Source organism: Bufo bufo, chromosome 1 (genome assembly GCF_905171765.1).
Source record: "Bufo bufo chromosome 1, aBufBuf1.1, whole genome shotgun sequence".
In the NCBI taxonomy this organism is placed as follows: domain Eukaryota; kingdom Metazoa; phylum Chordata; class Amphibia; order Anura; family Bufonidae; genus Bufo; species Bufo bufo.
Window position 1 is genome coordinate 317,722,287 of NC_053389.1, and position 21,543 is coordinate 317,743,829.

Below are 21,543 nucleotides of genomic sequence, written 5' to 3' on the forward strand. Positions count from 1 at the left end.
TACGGGATAGGTTGGCAGTTTTGTTAGTACTAGTTTAGGGTACATATGATTTTTGGCTGCTCTATATTACACTTTTTGTGCGGCAAGGTAACAAGAAATAGCTTTTTTGGCACCGTTTTTTTTTTGTTATTTACAACATTCATCTGACAGGTTAGATCATGTGGTAATTTTATAGAGCAGGTTGTCACGGACGCGGCGATACCTAATATGTATACAATTTTTTTTATTTATGTAAGTTTTACACAATGATTTCATTTTTAAAACAAAAAAAATGTTTTAGTGTCTCCATAGTCTAAGAGCCATAGTTTTTTCAGTTTTTGGGCGATTATCTTAAGTAGGGTCTCATTTTTTGTGGGATGAGATGACGTTTTGATTGGCATCTATTCTGGGGTGCATATGACTTTTTGATTGCTTGCTATTACACTTTTTGTGACGTAAGATGACAAAAGAATGGCTTTTTTTACACCGTTTTTTTTTTTTTTTTTTTACTGTGGTCACCTGAGGGGTTAGATCATGTGATATTTTTATAGAGCCGGTCGATACGGACGCGGCGATACCTAATATGTATACTTTTTTTTATTTATGTAAGTTTTACACAATGATTTTATTTTTGAAACAAAAAAAATCATGTTTTAGTGTTTCCATAGTCTAAGAGCCATAGTTTTTTCAGTTTTTTGGCGATTATCTTGGGTAGGGTATGATTTTTGCGGGATGAGATGACGGTTTGATTGTTACAATTTTGGTGTACATGCGACTTTTTTGATCACTTTTATTACCTTTTTTGGGAAGTAAGGTGGGCAAAATTTCTATTTCATCATAGTTTTTTATTTTTTATTTTTATGGCGTTCACCGTTCGTGTAAAGTAACATGACCGTTTTATAGATCAGGTCGTTACGGACGCGGCGATACCAAACATGTGTGGGGAATTTTTTCATTTTTAATCAGTGATAAATGTGTTTTTTGATTTTTACTTTTTTTTCACTTTTATTCACTTTTTTTTTTACCCAGACCCACTTGGTTCTTGAAGATCCAGTGGGTCTGATGTCTGTATAATACAGTACAGTACAATATATATTGACCTGCATTTTGAATTGACCTGCGTTTTGCGGCGATCGCCGATACGGGGGGTCACATGACCCCCCCTGTCGTTGTGACAGGATGCCGGCTGAATGATTTCCCGTTGCGATTAACCCCCGCGGCGCCGGAATCCCGATTTTAAGTTAGGACTTACCGGTACGTCCTGTGTCCTTAAGGACTCGGGAAATAGGGCGTACCGGTACGTCCTATGTCCTTAAGGGGTTAAAAGAAAGCAAGCCCTGGAGCTAGAAAGGTACAAGGAAGAGCAACTAAACTGAAAAATGGGAACTGGGAATGGAAGCTCTTAGTTATGAGCAAATATTTTAAATAATTATATGTATTTAGTCTTGAGAAGAGACAGGATTAAATCATATATATTAATGGCCCATAAAAAAGTATATTGAAAAACAGTCCCGTGTTAATTATTTTTAAAAGACAAGGAGGCACTGCCTGTGAGTGGAGAAGCAAGTTCAGTCCACTATTGCACATGTACACTGAACACCAGCCCAGGCAAACTTACAACCTATTTCCCTTCCCCTAGAACCATTTGTGTCACAGAACGGGCTGAAGCTCAACAAATATTAAGATGAGGCAATCCAGCATTGCACCAGTTAAATAAAACCAGGATCTTTATTCAATTGATGAGTAAAATATAGGATTTGCATGTTTTGAGCTACTGTAGCCCTTCCTCAAAGCATAGTATCAAATGTAATATACAAAGTTAAAATAATGCTCATAATAAAAACAAATCAAGTTCATTTTGAATTTTCCCAAAACTTTGGAATCAAGCAAACCGGAAACTTTTGTGATTAGATTTGGATAAATTGCTAAAAATTGTGCCTGCCATTTGACAGATCAGAAAACAGCACAGCAGGGCAGAAAATATGCAGAAGAAGGATAACATGACATTTGGTGTTGCCATGGCCAAAGGGCATGCCCATAATGCCTTATAGTAAGCCTCAGCCAATTAGGAAGGACAATATCGCCATATACTGTATGTATCATAGGCAGTGCATAAGGTCCTAAGCAAGGAATCCAAGTGTATTCTGAACTTGAACACTGCCAGAAATGTCTGCCAGAAAGAAAGATCAACTATAGTTATCTTTAGACACACAGTATAGCTAGTTTACAGTTAAATAGGAACAGTTATTGGGCAAATAACAGATATCATTAATTGATAGAAATAGGTTTTAGTTAGGAAATGGATAGGGTCAGTTAGTATAATGTGTGTCACTGCAATGTAACAATTTTCATACAGTGGGGCCCTACTTACACTGCAAATCAATATTTAAAGCTACAGTACTCAGATTTTCAAAATATATTAGCCAAGAATCAGTCCAATTTCCATACCAAGATTCAAAATCAGATAAATCTTGCACAATATTAATACTCTTGTCGGGAGTATACTGGCTGATATATTTTTCTGCATCATATTTGCACTGAACTCTGTCCAATTTACATTATTTGTTTTGAACATATTGCAAAGTTTCTTTCTCCATAGATCACAGACTAGCATACACTATGTGTTCTTCTGTATCACTCATTGTTATACTGTAAATACTCCTACTGTTCATTGTTATCCCAAAAAATATTGAATATTTTATTACAAAAATGTAATTTATGATAAAAGTTATGCTCTGCATCACTCACTGATAAAATGTTTTTTTTTTCTAAAGGAATGTTGAACATCTTATTAGAAAAATTCTATTTAGCATAGGCTATAGTATCTAACCTGATGTAATGGTCCATGTCACAGTTGGCGGACATGATAGTAGTGGACTGTATCTACAAACCTATGGCTCAGAAACAAGTGATGTTGTTGCTGCTGTTGGTCAAAAACTGTCAGACCTAGGGTAATCCTGGGTGGTGTTAGTAACAGTGGCAGTAATGTTTTGAGCATTGTAAGTGGTAAGTCTATCTTTCTATTTCCACAATGACAACGGACAAAAGCATTGTAGTCTGAAAGCTCTAAAAGCAGAAAATAAGACATGCCCATTCAAGCACAAATGTAGGCACTAGAGCATGCCTTCAGCAAATTAGGCAGCAGTGTAGTTGCTGTCATACCACTTGGTGCATTCCACTGCCTTCAAGCAACTGATATGTTCTCAGTTTTAATAGTGAATACCTAGACACTATTATGCACAAAAAGCCATCCCTGCCTTGCATTGTCATGTGGTGAAGAACATGGGCTGCTCTCAAGAATTGCCACTATAAGGCAAGGTGTATGCCTCTATTGAAATGTGTACTGCAGTTGCATACAGGGACAGTATATGTCCTTCACGACCCACTGAGTCAATGTTTTTCTTGTCAATGGAGCCTCTGTACCACAGAAATGAGGCCAGGTGCCACTGACACCTCGATGGTTGTGCTGGTCTGGTTCCCGCATCAGGCACTTGTCCACCTCCTCCACATTCTCCTCAGTGGACATCCTCCTTTCCCCACCTGGGCAAAATGTTGCTTCCAAATCATCCTCCCTCTTTTCATATGTGTACACTGAAGTATTGTCATGCTTTCTGACAATTGATAAGCCTGGGTGAGAGAAGCCACACAGTGGATCACCTGCTATTCTTCATCAAACAGCAAATTTCCCTCTCCCTCTGGATGTGTCCCTGGCAAATACAACCTTTAAAAAAAGTTTTGTGTCTGAAAGAAGGTGCTGACCATGTCTGGTAGAGTGCATGCATATTTTAGCTATTCTTATGTGGCCAATTACCCACTAGGGGACTCGCAGTAAAAGAATGGTTTGTCTTTGCACCATTTGATGTGCTACATTCCAACTTGTTGGTATTCCTTTTTGAATACGCTGGACCATCTGTACAAGCATCACATTATCACACATTGCCTTTTTGACCACCACATTAGTGAGTTGGTGGTGCAGGGGTAAATGCAGTTTCCCAAGGCATAGCTAATCATTAGGTCAGACATAATGATGACAACAACTCTAGCCATGACAAACCAGAAATAACTGGGCCCTCATGCACATTGACGAGCATGGCAAGCTGCATACTTTGTTGATTATGTGCTGACAAATGTATTGTTGGCATCAAGCAAATGGGGGGGGGCATTTATTAACTTGAAATACACCTATATTAGGTGTATTTCAGGTGCAGATTGCGGCACAATGGTTAATTGTGCAACAATCCGCAACTTTTCCCCTCTCACGCCAGGTCTAAAGAAGTGGACTGGCGGTAGGCCCGTCTCATTCATCATTTTCTACACCTGGTCTAGGAAGCTGTTATGTAGAGCCAAAGCTATGCGACTCTTCATAATTTCAGCGATACACCGCCAGAGCAGTGGCTTTTTTAAGACAGTCGTCTAAAATGTCGGTCTTAATAAATTACCCATTGCTATTAAAGCAAAATGGTGGAATGTTTTATAGTTTCTGAAAGGGAGACAAGATGATCTACTAGTTGAGGAAATAGCTAAAATAACATTGAAAGGGGAAGTTATCATTGTGGGAGACTTTAATCTTCCTGATGTAAACTGTAAAACCAAAATAGCTAGTTCTGCCAGGAGTACAGATATTCTAAATTCCCTACTGGGATTATCTCTACAGCAAGTAGTTGAGGAGCCAACCCGGAAGGAGGCCATTTTAGATTTAGTATTCACAAATGGGAATTTGGTATCTGATATTACTGTAGGGGAAAGCTTGGGATCTAGTGATCACCAGTCAGTGTGGTTTACTATAAGAGTCACACCAAACAAAAACTAAAGTTTAAAATTTTAGAAAAACTGACTTTTCTAAAATTAGATTAGTGGTATACGAGTCCCTATCAGATTGGAACAGTTTCAATGGAGAGTCCAGGAGAAATAAGACTACTTAAAAGTGGCACTATTGAAGGCAACAGGCAAATTTATAAGATTAGGCAGAGAGGCCAAATAAGTTATAAGAGCTTCTAAAGCACAGGCAGAAATTAGCTCAGTCAGTGAAAAAAGGTGATAAGACATTCTTTAGATACATAAATGAAAAAAGGAAACTAAAACAAGGAATTACCAAATTAAAAACAAAAGAAGGAAGGTATATGGAAGAAGATAAAGAACTAGCTGACTGCCTCAATGAATACTTCTGTTCAGTTTTTACAAAGGAAAATAAAGGAAAAGAACCTCAGTTAGGAAGGAAGACTAATGAATCTTTTGATGCATGTGTCTTTACAGAGGAAGAGGTTCTAAGTCAGCTGTCTAAAATTAATACAAATAATTCACAGGGGCCTGATGGGATACACCCAATGCTATTAAAACAGCTTAGCGGTGAACTAGCAAAACCATTAACAGATTTATTTAACCAATCACTGGTAACAGGAGTCATCCCAGAAGATTGGAAAATAGCAAATGTTGTGCCAATTCACAAGAAAGGTAGTAGGGAGGAATCGGGCAACTATAGGCCAGTAAGCCTGACATCAATAGTGAGGAAATTAATGGAATAATGGAAACCATACTTAAGGAGAGGATTGTGGAACATCTAAAATCCCATGGATTGAAAGATGAAAAACAGCATGGGTTTACTTCAGGGAGATCATATCAAACTAATCTTATTGATTTTTTTGATTGGGTGACTAAAATAATAGATGGCGGAGGTGTAGTAACATTGCTTATCTAGACTTTATTAAGGCTTTTGATACTGTCCCACATAGAAGGCTTATCAATAAATTGCAGTAGCATATTGTTGAATGGATTAGGCCGTGGCTGAGGGATAGACAACAGAGTGTTGTAGTCAATGGAGTATATTCAGACCATGGTCTTGTTACCAGTGGGGTACCTCAGGGATTTGTTCTGGGACCCATGTTGTTTAATATCTTTATCAGCGAAATTGCAGTAGGCCTCGATGGTAAGGTGTGTCTTTTTGCTGATGACACAAAGATTTGTAACAGGGTTGATCTTCCTGGAGGGATACACCAAATGGAAAAGGATTTAGGAAAACTAGAGGAATGGTCAAAAATCTGGCAACTAAAATTTAATGTTGATAAGTGCAATATAATGCACCTGGGGCGTAAAAACCCCAAGAGCAGAATATAAAATCAGTGATACAGTCCTAACCTCAGTATCTGAGGAAAGGTATTTAGGGGTCATTATTTCAGAAGACTTAAAGGTAGGCAGACAATGTCATAGAGCAGCAGGAAATGCTAGCAGAATGCTTGGGTGTATAGGGAGAGGCATTACCAGTAGAAAGAGGGAGGTGCTGATGCCGCTCTACAGAGCACTAGTGAGATCTCATTTGGAGTATTGTGCTCAGTACTGGAGACCATATCTCCAGAAGGATATTGATACTTTGGAGAGAGTTCAGAGAAAAGCTACTAAACTAGTACATGGATTGCAGAATAACACTTACCCGGAAAGATTAAAGGACCTTAACATGTATAGCTTGGAATATTGGGAAGGAGGACCTTGATGTACTCGCTTCTATAGCGCTTGTTTGAAGTGCCTGCATACTACTATGCGCCTTTGAGTATATTATCAGGTGTGCTTGCAATCGACAGTAGCAGTGTGATTTTGCTATCCCATAGAAGTCAGTGTAGAAAGAGAGATTCCTGTGGAGACTAATGTTTTCCCCATATGTGCAGAAGTGGATTCTCAGATTTGGAGTGGTTACCTGAAATACGTGTCTACTAAAACGCATGGATACCGCTACATACTCAAACATCTCCTGACTTGTCTGTCAGGTTCTATATTGTTCTGCTACCACTATAACTACTACTGCCTCTGCTGACATTACAATCTCCCTTACATAGTCATACACCCCCTGCCTTATCCATAAGGTTCTACACTGTACTGATGTTGCTCCCAAAAACATCGACTGATTTGTTTGAATCAGTCCCAAAATGAATTTTAAGAAAATCCCTTATCTTTAATCATTGATTATCAAACTTCAATTAGGTGAGTCCATTAGTTACTGGAAGTGGAGAAAAGTAGGATAGTAATAAAACATTATGGTTAATTAAGGCTATATTCACACCATATCTCTTGCAAATGCCTAGCAATAGATAACAAAAGGACATAAAAGGCTGCATTTTTTTACCCCTAGATCACAAAAGGAACTTGTTCAAACAGAAGCTACACATAGATAATGCCAATTGTAAAAATTATGTTAAAGGGGTTCTGTGGGAATTAAGAAAATGAAAATACTTAAATATGACTTTACCATCAATATATTCTCAAATACCATTTATTAATTATAATGGTTTGCTTTGTCTATGGAGCAATCATTGCAAAAAATAAAAATGGCCGCTGTCTTAATAGAACACACAAAACCTGTTTTAATCACACTTCTGGACAAGTTACTTCACAACACTGAGCTAAAGACCTGTCCCATCCTCCTCTCCTACTTGTCAGGGATTATGATCCTGAATATACTTTAATATGATCTTCAGCTAAATCTCTGTAGGAATGGAGTTCATGAGGAGACATGAAGTACAAAAAGGAGATGGGAAGTGGGTGATGAGCAGCAGCACTTGTATACACAGCTCTACGTTACCACAGTCTGTCCTATCCGTCCTATCTGTACTTCATGTCTCCTCATAAACCCCATTCCTACATAGATTCAGCTGGCGTTTTCATCAGCTATATGCAGGATTATTTTTCCTGACAAGTAGAGCAGAGAGGAGGAAGAGGCAGCTCTTTACCTCAATGCTATGAAGTAACTTGCCCTCCTCTGGGATTAGGACAGGTTTTGTGTGTACTAATAGGACGGCGGCCATTTAATTGTTCCCAATGATTGCTTTTCAGACAAAATAAGCAATAATAACTAATGAAAGGTATTTGATAATACATTTATATCAAAGTAATTTATAAGTATTTTCATTTTCATAATTCCCGGGGAACCCCCTAGTGAATTACAGTTTCATTAATCTAGGAAAGGTAAACATTCATGCTATAAAAACTTGCTTATAAAAATACATAATTACTGTAAAGACATATTTGCAAATAAATACCTAGATGGTTAAACAGCCTACCACACTTTACTAGTCACTGCATTCAATAATTTTGATAGTCAATACAATGATTCCATTTACTATGTGAGACCAAACTCTCAATAATGATGCTATCTTGCTTCATATTTATACCATGTGTCTGATAAGTGGCTAATGTGAAAATCCAGTATGTTTATCTGGAAAACAGTTTCCTTTTAAAATCCCTGCCTGTTAATGATCTATGTGCATGTTTAAAGGATAACTGTCATATTTTATTTTATTTGCTAGTTTATTAGAGCTAGGCATGTAAACCTGAGTTAGTCTGTCAATGATTGTCAAAATATCTGTAATTACCTTATAATAACAGCTTTCATTAATGTCCTCTGTCCCTTCCCACTGCTCCCTTAAAAGACCGTTGCTATGGCCCATCTGTCTCCGGCTAGGAAGACACAGGGCCGGTCCTTCACACTGCATGCCTGCATTAGGCTTCAGAGTGAGGAGGCGTGTCTCTCAGTAATCCAATCTGATTGTCTGGCAGGAAGCTGCTGGCTGCAGCACGTTTGTATGTGCCCTGAGGGAATTACGTTTTGGCCTTAGAGAACTGGCAGAGGAGCCATCTTGAGAATATCCTCATAATGTAGGATTCAAAATAGTAGTAACTAAGGGGAAAACTCAAGGAAAACAATGGTAAGTGAAGAAACTAAAGATTGCTTTATGCTTAATGTTGCTGCAGCAGTAATATATGCTAAAATTGTTTTTTTTATGAAAATATGGCAATTATCCTTTAATACCCTAAAAACTGTTACAAAATGTTCGGACACGATGAGTTGATAGCTGTTTAGTTGCCAATATCAGACAAAAGCCTACATACAGTATTCTTATCTTCAAGGTGTGTGAGGTTGAGAAAAGTTTCCTACTTTGATGAGTGGATGTGATCCAATAAAAAAAATGTAGAGTAATAATAATTCAGAAATATTGCTTCTAATGAAAAATATAGTATTTCTATAACATGGCATCTTACAGAGACATCATAGAGTGGCAGATGGACTGCCTTTGGCTCTTCAGTACTGAACCATAAGGATTTTTGCATATGTAGGCATTAATAATGAATCTACAGATGTAGCAGGGTAAGCACTCAAACTATTAACTCAAATTTCTTAAATCATCGTGTTATCTTGAAACAAAAGCCATTGAAAAGCTATTGAAGGTGTTTGCTTAGTTTAGATATGCAAAGGTTTGGCAGCACTACTAGGCCCACAAATAGGGAAAACCATAAAAAATACCTTACAGGTAATGGTGGTGCAAGCAGATGAGGATCTTGGCTAGTGGTCCCAACGTCAAATCAATACAAAAAATCCGCAGCTGTAGTTAAAGTGCCAAAAATCTTAACAGAAACCTTTATAGTACTTCTGAATAGGGATTGGAAGAAAGCCTAAAACAAATTAGTAATATAGGTAAATACATACGGTAGACAGTTTAGATGCCATTAATCTACAGATGTAGTAAAGTTAACACTCATGCTTTCTGAGATTTCTGAGTTGTATTATCTAAACTAAGCAATACAAAAAATCTGCAGCACTCGCCAATGTAGAAAATCCAGTGATGGTTTTATTCAAAAACTGCAGGGTGATGCAACGTTTCGACCTTCCTTGGTCTTTTTCAAGCAATACCTATTGCTTGAAAAAGACCAAGGAAGGTCGAAACGTTGCATCACCCTGCTGTTTTTGAATAAAACCATCACTGGATTTTCTACATTGGCGAGTGCTGCAGATTTTTTGTAATGCTTAGTTTAGATAACACAACTCAGAAATCTCGGAAAGCATGAGTGTTAACTTTACTACATCGGTAGATTAATGGCATCTAAACTGTCTATCGTATGTATTTACCTATATTACTAATTTGTTTTAGGCTTTCTTCCATTCCCTATTCAGAAGTACTATAAAGGTTTCTGTTAAGATTTTTGGTACTTTACAGCAAAAGGCTTTTCCTGTCTAAAATAAAAGAACTTTGGCAGAACCTTAACTTTAACGATTTTTTTTTCATCTGTCAAAAATGTCACAGTTTAACAACTTACCATATAGACAGAAGCAATAACACCAAATACATCCCTACTTTGCCTATGTTCAATAAAATAGTTTTAAATACAATAGTTTGTATTTTTCTATTCCATTTAATTTTTCTTACCTTATAAGAGGAGTGTAACATGACCCCTTGTGGATTGACTTGCTCTTCATTCCCTGGTGTTAAGTTATTTGGAGTAAAGACAATCAAGTCACTTTTAGGTCGCAATGAATTGGAGCTTATTTGATATTGAGTGTGCTGAGAATACATCCAGCTCCCTCCAGTGTTAGTGCAGATCTTGTAATTTTCTTTCAGCTCATTGACCTCATCTCTGTACTTTTGACATCTTAACACACTAAACACAATTAAAGTAATGAGAAAAATACTTGATATGATGCAGATTGCAACAACCAAGTAAATATTTTCATCTGAAAACACTTCAAAAGTCACTTTGGTCTCTTTATTATCAAACTTTAATTCTTCTCCAGGCTCCACCACAGATATGATAATTTGAGTCTCTGCTGTCATGAATGGATCTCCATGATCCTGGGCTATTATATACAATCTATACTCATCATTGTCTAAATCTGACAATGACCTTTTTAAAGTAATTTCCCCAGTTTGATGTGCTATGGTAAAAGGAGATTTTCCAGATCCTCCAAGGTCCTTTAATTTATAAAATGTCCAAGCATTGTATCCAGAATCCAGATCTACGGCCTTCACTTTAGTTATCAGGTGTCCAGGTTTTGCTGACCTAGAAGTTTTAATTGTTAGTTCAGAATGAAGTGGGGTGAATGTAGGAGTATTATCATTAATATCCTCAATGAAAATGTTCAGAGTAAGGTTAGAGCTTAGAGATTGTAGGCCAGCATCAGTGGCTTTTATATGACATTGGAAATATGCAATCTGCTCATGGTCAAATGAAACTAAAGCAAATACCTTCCCATTTTCTGGATTAATGGAAATGTAAGAGGAAATGGGAATCCCATCAATTGTCTGCAGTCTAATTGAGTAAGTAATGAAAGAATTCTGTCCAATATCTGGGTCATAGGCTGATGCTGTGTATATATGAGACCCTGGTGGGTTGTTCTCCTTAATGAATATTGTGTCTGCTGACTGGACAAATCTTGGAGCATTGTCATTAGCATCACTTATATCAATTTTCAGAGTTTTTGAAGTAGATAGGAAAGGGAAACCTTCATCTCTTGCACTAATTGTAATTTCATATTCATCTTTCACTTCTCGGTCCAATGGTTCATTTACCGTCAAAGAAAAATCACTCATGAAAGCTGGATTTATTTTAAATGGTGACGGCTCAGAAATATAGCAATTGACTTTTCCATTTGATCCTGAATCTTTATCATGAACACTGATGATGGCAACTGTTGTCCCCTGAGGAGAATTTTCAGGAACAGGAACCGATAATGATGTCACTTTCATCTCAGGAGGGTTGTCATTGACATCAACAACAGTCACTAGAACTTTACAATGTCCAATTAGCTGGAAATCTCCATGATCAATAGCTTCAACTTGAATTTCATACATATTAACAGTCTCAAAATCCAATTTGCCTTTCACTCTTATTTCTCCTGTATATTTCTCTAAGTTAAATGCTTCCTTTGTCTCCCTTGAAACCATATTACTAAATTTATACAGTATTTCTCCATTTTTCCCTTCATCCAGATCAGTAGCATTTAGCTTGAACACTAACATTCCTTCTATAGCATTTTCATCAATACCACACTGGTAAAATGGCTGGTCAAAGACAGGAGCATTATCATTGACATCTTCAACATTAACAAGAATATGTGTAGTGCTGCTCATTCTTGGTTTGCCTCCATCATAAGCTGTAAGGATCAGGTTATGAACAGACTGCTTTTCTCTGTCTAAATTTTTTTTAAGCACAAGCTCTAATGACTTGATTTGATTTATATATTTTTGGAATTCCAAAGCAAAATAATCATTTGCACTGAGCTCATAGTTTGTTACAGAATTTGTTCCAAGATCTGGATCACCAGCTACCATCAATGGGAAATGAGAACCTGCAGGCTTTATTTCTGATATGACAAGATTAGTCACACTAGTGGGGAATACTGGACTATTGTCATTTATATCTTCTATTTCTACCTCTATACGATACATCTGGACAGGCTTATCTATAATAACCTGCAAAGGAATAATACAGAAGGGTGTATTTGGACACAATGACTCCCTGTCTATTGTGTCTTTAACAAACAAGATTCCATTCTGTAGATTAACCTGGAAATATTCCTTCTCATCTCTAGAGACAATATGTAACATTCTAGAATTGATCTCACCTATATCCAGTCCAAGATCCTGAGCAATTCTTCCAACAAAGGTGCCATGCTTGGATTCCTCGGGGATGATATAATGCAGCTGACTCAGGACCACATCCCAAAATATTTGTAACAAAAAGAAATGGACCAACCTGATCTCTGCTTGATAATTCTGTCTTTGATAGAACATTTCTTAAAATCAATGAAGGTAAAGGTAAGAATTTGTCCAAGTAAGGCACTGAAGCTTATATAAGAATGAGGGAAAAAGAAAAAATGTCTATCATGGCTGGTATCCCTATAGCAAGATTTTCATATAATGATAGAGATTGCATTTCCTCTTTCCTTTGTGCTATTAGTTAGTTTAGAGAGCCATCTAGTGCTCAATTTCCAGGTTGCACATATAGTATTTATCTTTTGTCTTATATTTGTTTTCACTAAAATCTATATAAAGTTTTTACATAATATTCATAATCTAGCTTTATCAATATATTAAATTTGTTATACCATAATATAATCTAGAATGAAGAATTGTATTACACCTTGAATTAGCCTTGCTTAAATATTTTTTTTAGATTGCAATACGTTTTAAGAATTGATCCTTTTACTTTGTTTGACATAATAATAATAATAATATTAATAATAACACAGAGCATTTTGTTTTTAATAAGTAAAAAAAGTATGTTAACCACTTCAGCACCTTGCCATTTTTCACCTTAAAGACCAGGCCATTTTTTGCAAATCTGACATATCACTTTATGTGGTGATAACTTTAAAACGCTTTTACTTATTCAAGTCATTGTTCTTTTGTCACATACTGTACTTCATGACAGTGGTAAATTTGAGACAAAATATTTCATTTTTATTTATAAAAAAATACAAAGTTTTTCAAAAATTGGGAAAAATTAGCAATTTTCAAAATGGTATTTTCTCTGCTTTTAAAACAGATAGTGATACCTCCTAAAATAGTTATTACTTTATATTTCCCATATGTCTACTTCATGCTTGGATCATTTTGTAAATGACCAGATATGACGTACTTGTACTTCATGGGTCCATAACGGGTTAATTTATCTTAATGTATTGTTTTTTATGTATTTACATATTTATTTGTGTATGTATACTAAATTTAAATCCTTCCACAAGTACATTTTTTTATTTTGTTTGCTTTGTTTTTCACAATAATGGTAGTAGTTGCAAGTAAAATTAAGTAAAGAAAAAGTTGAATAATTCCAAAATTTTGACATTCCCTTAATTTGACCTTTTTATGTCAACTATGGATCTTATTTTGGGAATTTTGTTAAAAGTGTTAGGTAAAATAGTGAAACACAATAGACTAGCTTCCTATCTGCAGAAAAAAAATCAGTTAGGAGTTTCAATCCCAAACTTTACTAAATATTACTACACTCAGTAGTATTTTTTTCAACTGCATTTGGGAATCCATGACAGTATCTCGACTAACCTCATTGAAGTCAATAAAGCCATTAGAAGGTATCTTTGTTTTGCAGACCATACTGGATTTGACACTTTTATATTACAAACTTTAATACAATATGAAACATCTCTAACAGGCTTTTAACCTCTTGGATACTGGAGTTTTTTTCCTTTTTGCATTTTTATTTTCCTTCTGTATCTTCCTTGAGCCATAAATTTAATATTTTTCTGTTTAAATATTCATATAAGGGCTTTTTTTTTTTGCAGGACAAGTTGTACTTTCCAATGCCCCCATTTAATATGCCATACAATGTAGTGGGAAGCAGAAAAACAATTCCAAATGAGGTGGAATTGTAAAAAAAAAACATTTCCTCCACTGTTTTTTTTTTCCCTTCAGTGTTCCCTTTGTGGCAAAACTGACCTGTGCCCATCATTCTCTGGGTCAGTACAATTATAAAGATACCACATATGTATATGTTTTTTTATGTCTAAATAGTGTGAAAATAAATAAAATAAAAAAATTGAAAAAAAATGTTTTTTTCATATCACCATATTCTGAACACCATAACTTTTGTATAGTTATATCTACTAAGCTGTGTAGGGGGTCATTTTTTGCAGGACAATCTATAGTTTTTATTGATATTATTTTGGAGTGTGTGTGACTTTGTGATCACATTTTGATTATATTTTTTATAAGAGACAATGAAAAAATGACAAATCGGCCATTTTTTATATATTTATTTACTTTTTTTTACTTTTTATGGTTTTGTAGCTCGTGTTTGAGGCTTTAAGACTTTGCTATTTTCATAAATAACCATGATGATACTAGAATTGCTCATTTCTTATGTTGATCTCCATAAGCTGGCCAAAAAAAGAATTGCAGCTCCAATACCCTAGCTATTATTGAAACCAATTACCAGCATCCTTATTGGTCGGAAAGACTGGTGGTAATAAGAAGCCCAGAAGCTTTTGGGTTTTTAGCTTTTAAGTGTCTTGATCACACTTGATCACAGCATCTAAAGGCTTTAATGACCACAAACGACATAATTGTTGGTCGTGGTCACCAGCCGCGGGTCTTGGCTATTTAAAACAGGGGAGACCCGTCGGCCATGGTGACCCATGCGCATGCTATTGGGCACCATGTTTACCTATCGTTCCAGCGCCATACATGTAAGGCACTGTTAGCGAAAGGGTTAATAGACAAACTTTAATCTAGGAAATGCTTATAGTCCATTTTTCATGACACTAATGTTTTAGAGATATTCTCTTAGTTTTCTTCTGGTTTGTCACTCTTGTAGTTTTTAGTTTATTGTATTTCATAGGGATTCTGCTATTTTAAATTAATATACCATTATTTTTGTCATGATTAAACCAGGTGCAAATATTTTTTCATAACTTTCTAGCTAATCATCATATTTTGGTGAAATTATTTAAATTATATTGTTAAATAATCTCTATATGAGCCTCATCTGTCAGGTTCAGTCAAAATATTTAAATCACCCAGGAAGTCCAAATGTTAGAAGTAAAGGTGAAAGTTAAAGGGCAATATCGAAAAAAAAACTAAAAACTTTGATAATATAAAAATGTATCTTATACCCTTTTCACTTTAAAAGGGTATGTGTATGAATATAATTGTTAGATAATTATGCTCATTGAAAGTATTAACGTAGTGGAAGTATTAAAAGTAATTAATTATATTAAACATCAAGGATTAGACAAACTCTATAATGATTATTTATCAAATTAAATTCTGCTCAATATGGAATGTTTCATAATGTTTTCACAAATTTTTTAGAAAATGTTTGAATTATATACTTTTTGTGCTATAAAAAACTACTAAAAAAAGCTGACAATTTTTAAAGGCCACATAAAATGCACACAAATAATGTGTAATATGCAGCTGTTTCACCTTCGTATTTGAACTAGTACATGCATAGCGTACATCTAGGAAAGCATTTTAATACTACAAACCAAAATTGTGTCAGCCACTACAACACAAAGTAAAAAAAAAATACTTTGTACTTCTTAATAGCAATTAGAGATGAGTGAAGTTATGAAAAATTTGATTTGGCTGCTTTGCCAAATTTCACAAAGAAGCACTGCACCAGTTAAACAATAGGATCTTTATTCAATCAGAGAAATCACTTGAGTGTTTCAGGCTATAGTAACAAATATAATGTACAAAGTTAAAATACTGATAACAATAAAAAACAAACCAATCAAAGTAAGCAGTTCATTTTATCAGTGATTGAGATAAGTGAATTGATTGTAAATAAATCAAAATTCTCTCGAATTTCCCAAAATCTTTGGTTTCCAGTGAATCCGAAAATTTTTGATTTGGACAAGTTGCTCAAAATGGTGTCTCAGAATACAGCACAGCAGGGCAGAAAAGATGCAGAAGGAGGATACCATGTCACTTGGTGGTGCCCTGGCCAAAAGGCTTATCCATAGTGCCTTGCAGCAACAATCAGGAAGAACAATATTTCCATATATGATGAGCGCTGCACAAGATCCCAAGTAGGAAACTGAAGTGTGTTTCGAGTTTGCACATTGACATGACAAGATGTCTGACAGAGAGATACAGCAAATATAGCTAATCTTTAGACATACAAAATAGTTAGTTTAGGGTAAAAATAAATAAACAAGGATAGCATAGAAACCTATACAGTATGTGACTCAAAACAGGCCAGAATAAGTCCTTGTGAAACAGACCAGATATTGAACATAATAAAAACAATAAAGCCTGGATCTGCAGCAGGTTTTTTTGTTAGCAGTTGGATACCTTGGATTCCGGAGTTTTTTTCATTTTTGCATCCATATGAAGTCTTATTTTTTTTAAAACAAGTTGTACTTTCTAATGCCACCATTTAATATGGCATACAATGTAGTGGAAAGCGGGAAACATTTCTAAATGGGGTGGAATTGGAAAAAAGTGCCCTTCAATCCCTGGGTCAGTACGATTACAACAGTAACACATATGTTTAGTTTTAGTTCTAAATAGTATAGAAATATAATGTTGAATTATTTTTTTTTAAATCACCATATTCTAAACCCTCATAACTTTTTTATAGTTATATCTACTGAGCTGTGTAGGGGGTCATTTTTTGCAGGACAATATGTAGTTTTTATTGATACTATTTTGGAGTGTGTGTGACTTTGTGATCACATTTTGATTACTTTTTTGTGTAAGAGACAATAAAAAATGGTGAATCGGCCATTTTGAACTTTTTTCATTATGTCATACGCCGTTTCAGAAAAGTATTTTTATATTTTAATAGTACTGGCATTTTCAGACTTAGTGATGTCCATAATGTTTATATTTTTTTGCTATTTATGTATTTATTCTACAGAAAGAGGGGATGATTTACATTTTTATATTTTTTTTATATATTCTTTATCAATTTTTTAAACTTTTTTATGGTTTTGTAGTTCGTGATTGAGGCTAAAAGACTCACTATTTATTTATTTATTTATTTAGTTAGTTATTCTGTACCATCATGTATTATATAAATCCATGCTGATACTAGAATTGCTAATTTCATATGTCGGTCTGCCACCAGTTGGCCAAAATAAGAATTGCCGCTCTCTTCAGGGAGACCCAGCGTATTGAATTCAATTACCAGCATTATTATTGACTGCAGAGGATGCTGGTAAGAAGCCCAGAAGCACACACTTGATCACGGCATCTGAAGGCTTTAATGAGGGTGATCGGCATTATTGCCACGTTCATTCTATGCGGGTCTCTGCTCTTTGAAACAGCAGATACCTGGTGTCCAAGGTGTGCGATGCTCGCGCGAGTGGGCACCATGTTTACGTATCCCTCTAGTGCCATACATGTAGCAAAAGGGTAAAAAGGAAGATTATGGCAAAGTCCAGATCTCAATAGATCAGTCAGTGTTGCACTGTTAGATGTTCCCACTAAGCTGGATTGTAGCCAACGCAGTAAGCTGTTAGGTGCAGGAGTGTCAAGATGGCAAAACTGGTTTGATTTTAAGATGTTTTATATGCATAACCACAAACTTTTAATTCTGTAAGTATAATTTTAAACGCGTTAAATAAACTACATCATATCCCACCCAGGATGCGCTTGTTTGTTTTCTAGTTCTGTACAATAAACTCCCAGACTCCATGAAGCAATGTGCAACTGCAGTGTTTGTGACTGTACCAGCTTGGAGAAGTGACTGTACCAGCAAGAGAGTGCTCCTGCACCTAATAGCCGACTGCTTTGGCTACAATCCAGCTTATTGGGAACATCTAACAGCGCCGCACTGACTAATCTGATGAGATCTGGACTTTTCCAGAATTCTCCTTTTTAGCAGTTTAGAGTAAAACCTGTATTATAGTGGTACATTTTTTGGCAGATAATTGTTAACGAGCTTTTGCATGGATGCTCATTAGAAATAATATGGCAGTGTAATACTGCCACCGACTGCTCGATAAATGAGCAAAAGCTCATTCATCAGGCAATGCAAATTTTATGACATGTTAAATACTTATCGTTTGCGTACACCACGATGTGCTGCCGGCAAACCACTAGACAGCATGAGGACGAGCTATGGCATAGCTATCACTCATTTCCATGCTGTGAATGAGAGTGCTCCATGTAATAGACAAAAAATATTATTAGTTACAAATCAATCATGAATCGCTATAAATCAGGTATACCCAAGCCAATCTACATTAGGGTAAAGCTACATGGAGCGACCATGCTGCTGGCGGGTTTCAGCCATGCTGCGGTGAAGAACTGTGCAGCCAATAAGCCTGCAAATGACTTTCATTTAATGATGAAGACCACATTGTATAGTCCTTATTCATTGTTAATGGCCACAAGGCATCTTTAAACAGGGGCTATTGCAGGTATGGGTTTTGGCTGGTTAGATGGGGGGACAATATGCAAATTATGCTGTTCTTGCCTGCAGTCTCCTACTTATTTTATAGTAAACACAGAATATTACTCAGCTCTTGCATACCTACAGTACAGACCAAAAGTTTGGACACACCTTCTCATTCAAAGAGTTTTCTTTATTTTAATGACTATGAAGACATCAAAACTATGAATTAACACATGTGAAATTATATACATAACAAACAAGTGTGAAACAACTGAAAATATGTCATCTTCTAGGTTCTTCAAAGTAGCCACCTTTTGCTTTGATTACTGCTTTGCACACTCTTGGCATTCTCTTGATGAGCTTCAAGAGGTAGTCACCTGAAATGGTCTTCCAACAGTCTTGAAGGAGTTCCCAGAGATGCTTAGCACTTGTTGGCCCTTTTGCCTTCACTCTGCGGTCCAGCTCACCCCAAACCATCTCGATTGGGTTCAGGTCCGGTGACTGTGGAGGCCAGGTCATCTGGCGCAGCACCCCATCACTCTCCTTCATGGTCAAATAGCCCTTACTTTCAAAGTTTTCCCAATTTTTCGGCTGACTTACTGACCTACATTTCTTAAGGTAATGATGGCCACTCGTTTTTCTTTACTTAGCTGCTATTTTCTTGCCATAATACAAATTCTAACAGTCTATTCAGTAGGACTATCCGCTGTGTATCCACCTGACTTCTCCTCAATGCAACTGATGGTCCCAACCCCATTTATAAGGCAAGAAATCCCACTTATTAAACCTGACAGGGCACACCTGTGAAGTGAAAACCATTTCAGGGGACTACCTCTTGAAGCTCATCAAGAGAATGCCAAGAGTGTGCAAAGCAGTAATCAAAGCAAAAGGTGGCTACTTTGAAGAACCTAGAATATGACATATTTTCAGTTGTTTCACACTTGTTTGTTATGTATATAATTCCACATGTGTTAATTCATAGTTTTGATGCCTTCAGTGTGAATCTACAATTATCATAGTCATGAAAATAAAGAAAACTCTTTGAATGAGAAGGTGTGTCCAAACTTTTGGTCTGTACTGTATTTCTCCGACCCCAGCGGTCTCCTGCCCTACAGGTGTGAGCCCTTCTTCTGCCATTACTTTTCCTTCTTTTTCACATCATCTAATATTGATGACAATATGTCAACAGGAACAAATGTAGGAATAAATAAAACGGACGCAGCATAAGTCTCCCTGCACTCTCCCTACACTCTCCCTCTCCAATATTCTTATATTTATCATTTTCAGCAACACTGTCCCCAGCACTTGAGTGCTTGCCACATCTCTCCCTATGCTCAGCTCACAGGACAATGGAGGAGAACAAATTTCATCAAAAGACCATGGCACTGGTCTTTTGATGAAATTTGCATGTACCCCTACCACTGAGCACCTCCCAACCTCCAACAAGGAGTGCCACTGAACCCCCCTTTTCTCAATGGAGGAGAACACGCGGGATGACGTTTTTATACGGCTGTGACATTATAGTGGATTGGCTGGTTGCGCTGCATTATGGGTGAGCTCACGTTTCCAGGCTTCTTTCATGTTATAACGTGCAGCTGCCGTTTTAGGATAAAATGATTTGTTAGCACAAAGAGTGAGGAAATTCAGATTTATTGCAGATCAAAGTTTTCCTAAACTTTGGATCGAATACACTACTTGTGACCATATCCATAAACCCTATGAAACTAAGACAAGTCAGTCATAGAACTTTTTCTATCTATAGGTTAGGTGACACTAGTCATAAGAAGGGCTTAAATAGCCTGAACGGTGTAACCAATTTCTGTAGTTTACCAAAAGGTGCTCTAATTTTTATGAGTGGGAGTGACCCAATAAGATAAATATAAAGCAAATTGCTAAATCACAGGTAATGCTTCTAGTAGAAAATACAGTACCTCTATAACATGGTGTGTTACAGAGGCAACATATAGTTGCACAAGGAGTGCCTATGGCTTATAAGTACTAAACCAATAGACTTTTCCACAAGCAGGACTTAAAGGGGTTGTCTGGGTTCAGAGCTGAACCTGGACATATCCCCTTTTTTCACCCTGGCAGGCCCTATGATATGAGCATCAGAGCATTTCATGCTCTGATGCTCTCCGGTGCCCTGAGCTGTATCGCACAGGGCAAGGGCTTTGTTGTTTGCAGTTTTCGCTGCACTGATGGGTAGTAATGGACGAACATCGGCCGGAACAGTTCTCGAACGTGCGAACGCGATCAAATGTTCGCAAATCAAAAGTTCGCAGCGGGCTCCATTCACTTTAATTGCAGGCTAACCTGAAAAACCTTCAGCTCATATTTGCAACCACCAAATACTTAGTAGAAGTGCACAAATAGTCCCACGACATGGACAGTGACATACTAGAGGGGGATCAATGACAAAAAATCCATCAAAAAATCTGTGTCTTAATCAGGGGACATTTTTATGCGTCTTAAAGGGAAATTCTCTTAAATGTGCCCTGTTGCGCTACCTAAATGCACTATATAGAAACTATATTATTGGTATATACCACCCCTGCTTCATTCACTTTTTTAGGGGGGCAACTGGTATATCACACCAGTAGAAATGATTTGTTCCAATAACGCTTGTCCCTCTATATACCTGCGGTATCGCAGCAGAGCCTCACACAACTGCCGCACAATACAAATGCACTATAATATATTTTCTATGTTAGAAAGTATATTATAACATTGTAGAAGGAAGGCAATCCATTAGAATATACATAAAGAAAAATGTAACCTTTAATAATGTTACTATGAGGGTCCATTCACACGTCCGTAAGTGTTTTGCGGATCCGCAAATTGCAGATCCACAAAACACGGAGACTGGCAATGTGCATTCCGCAATTTACGGACCGCACATCGTCGGCACTATAATAGAAAATGCCTAATCTTGTCCGCAAT

General features: G+C 36.5%; 1 protein-coding gene across 1 annotated transcript in view; it reads right to left on the reverse strand.

The window, feature by feature from the left end:
• Positions 1 to 12,713: 12,713 nt before the first annotated feature.
• The window catches only part of LOC121008965 (protocadherin alpha-3-like), a 40,510-nt gene continuing 31,680 nt past the window's right edge, over positions 12,714 to 21,543 (reverse strand). Inside the window, exon 4 of the mRNA XM_040441845.1 lies at positions 12,714 to 12,781. Within this exon, the coding sequence (XP_040297779.1) occupies positions 12,714 to 12,781 (68 nt within the window). The remainder of the gene's footprint in view (positions 12,782 to 21,543) is intronic.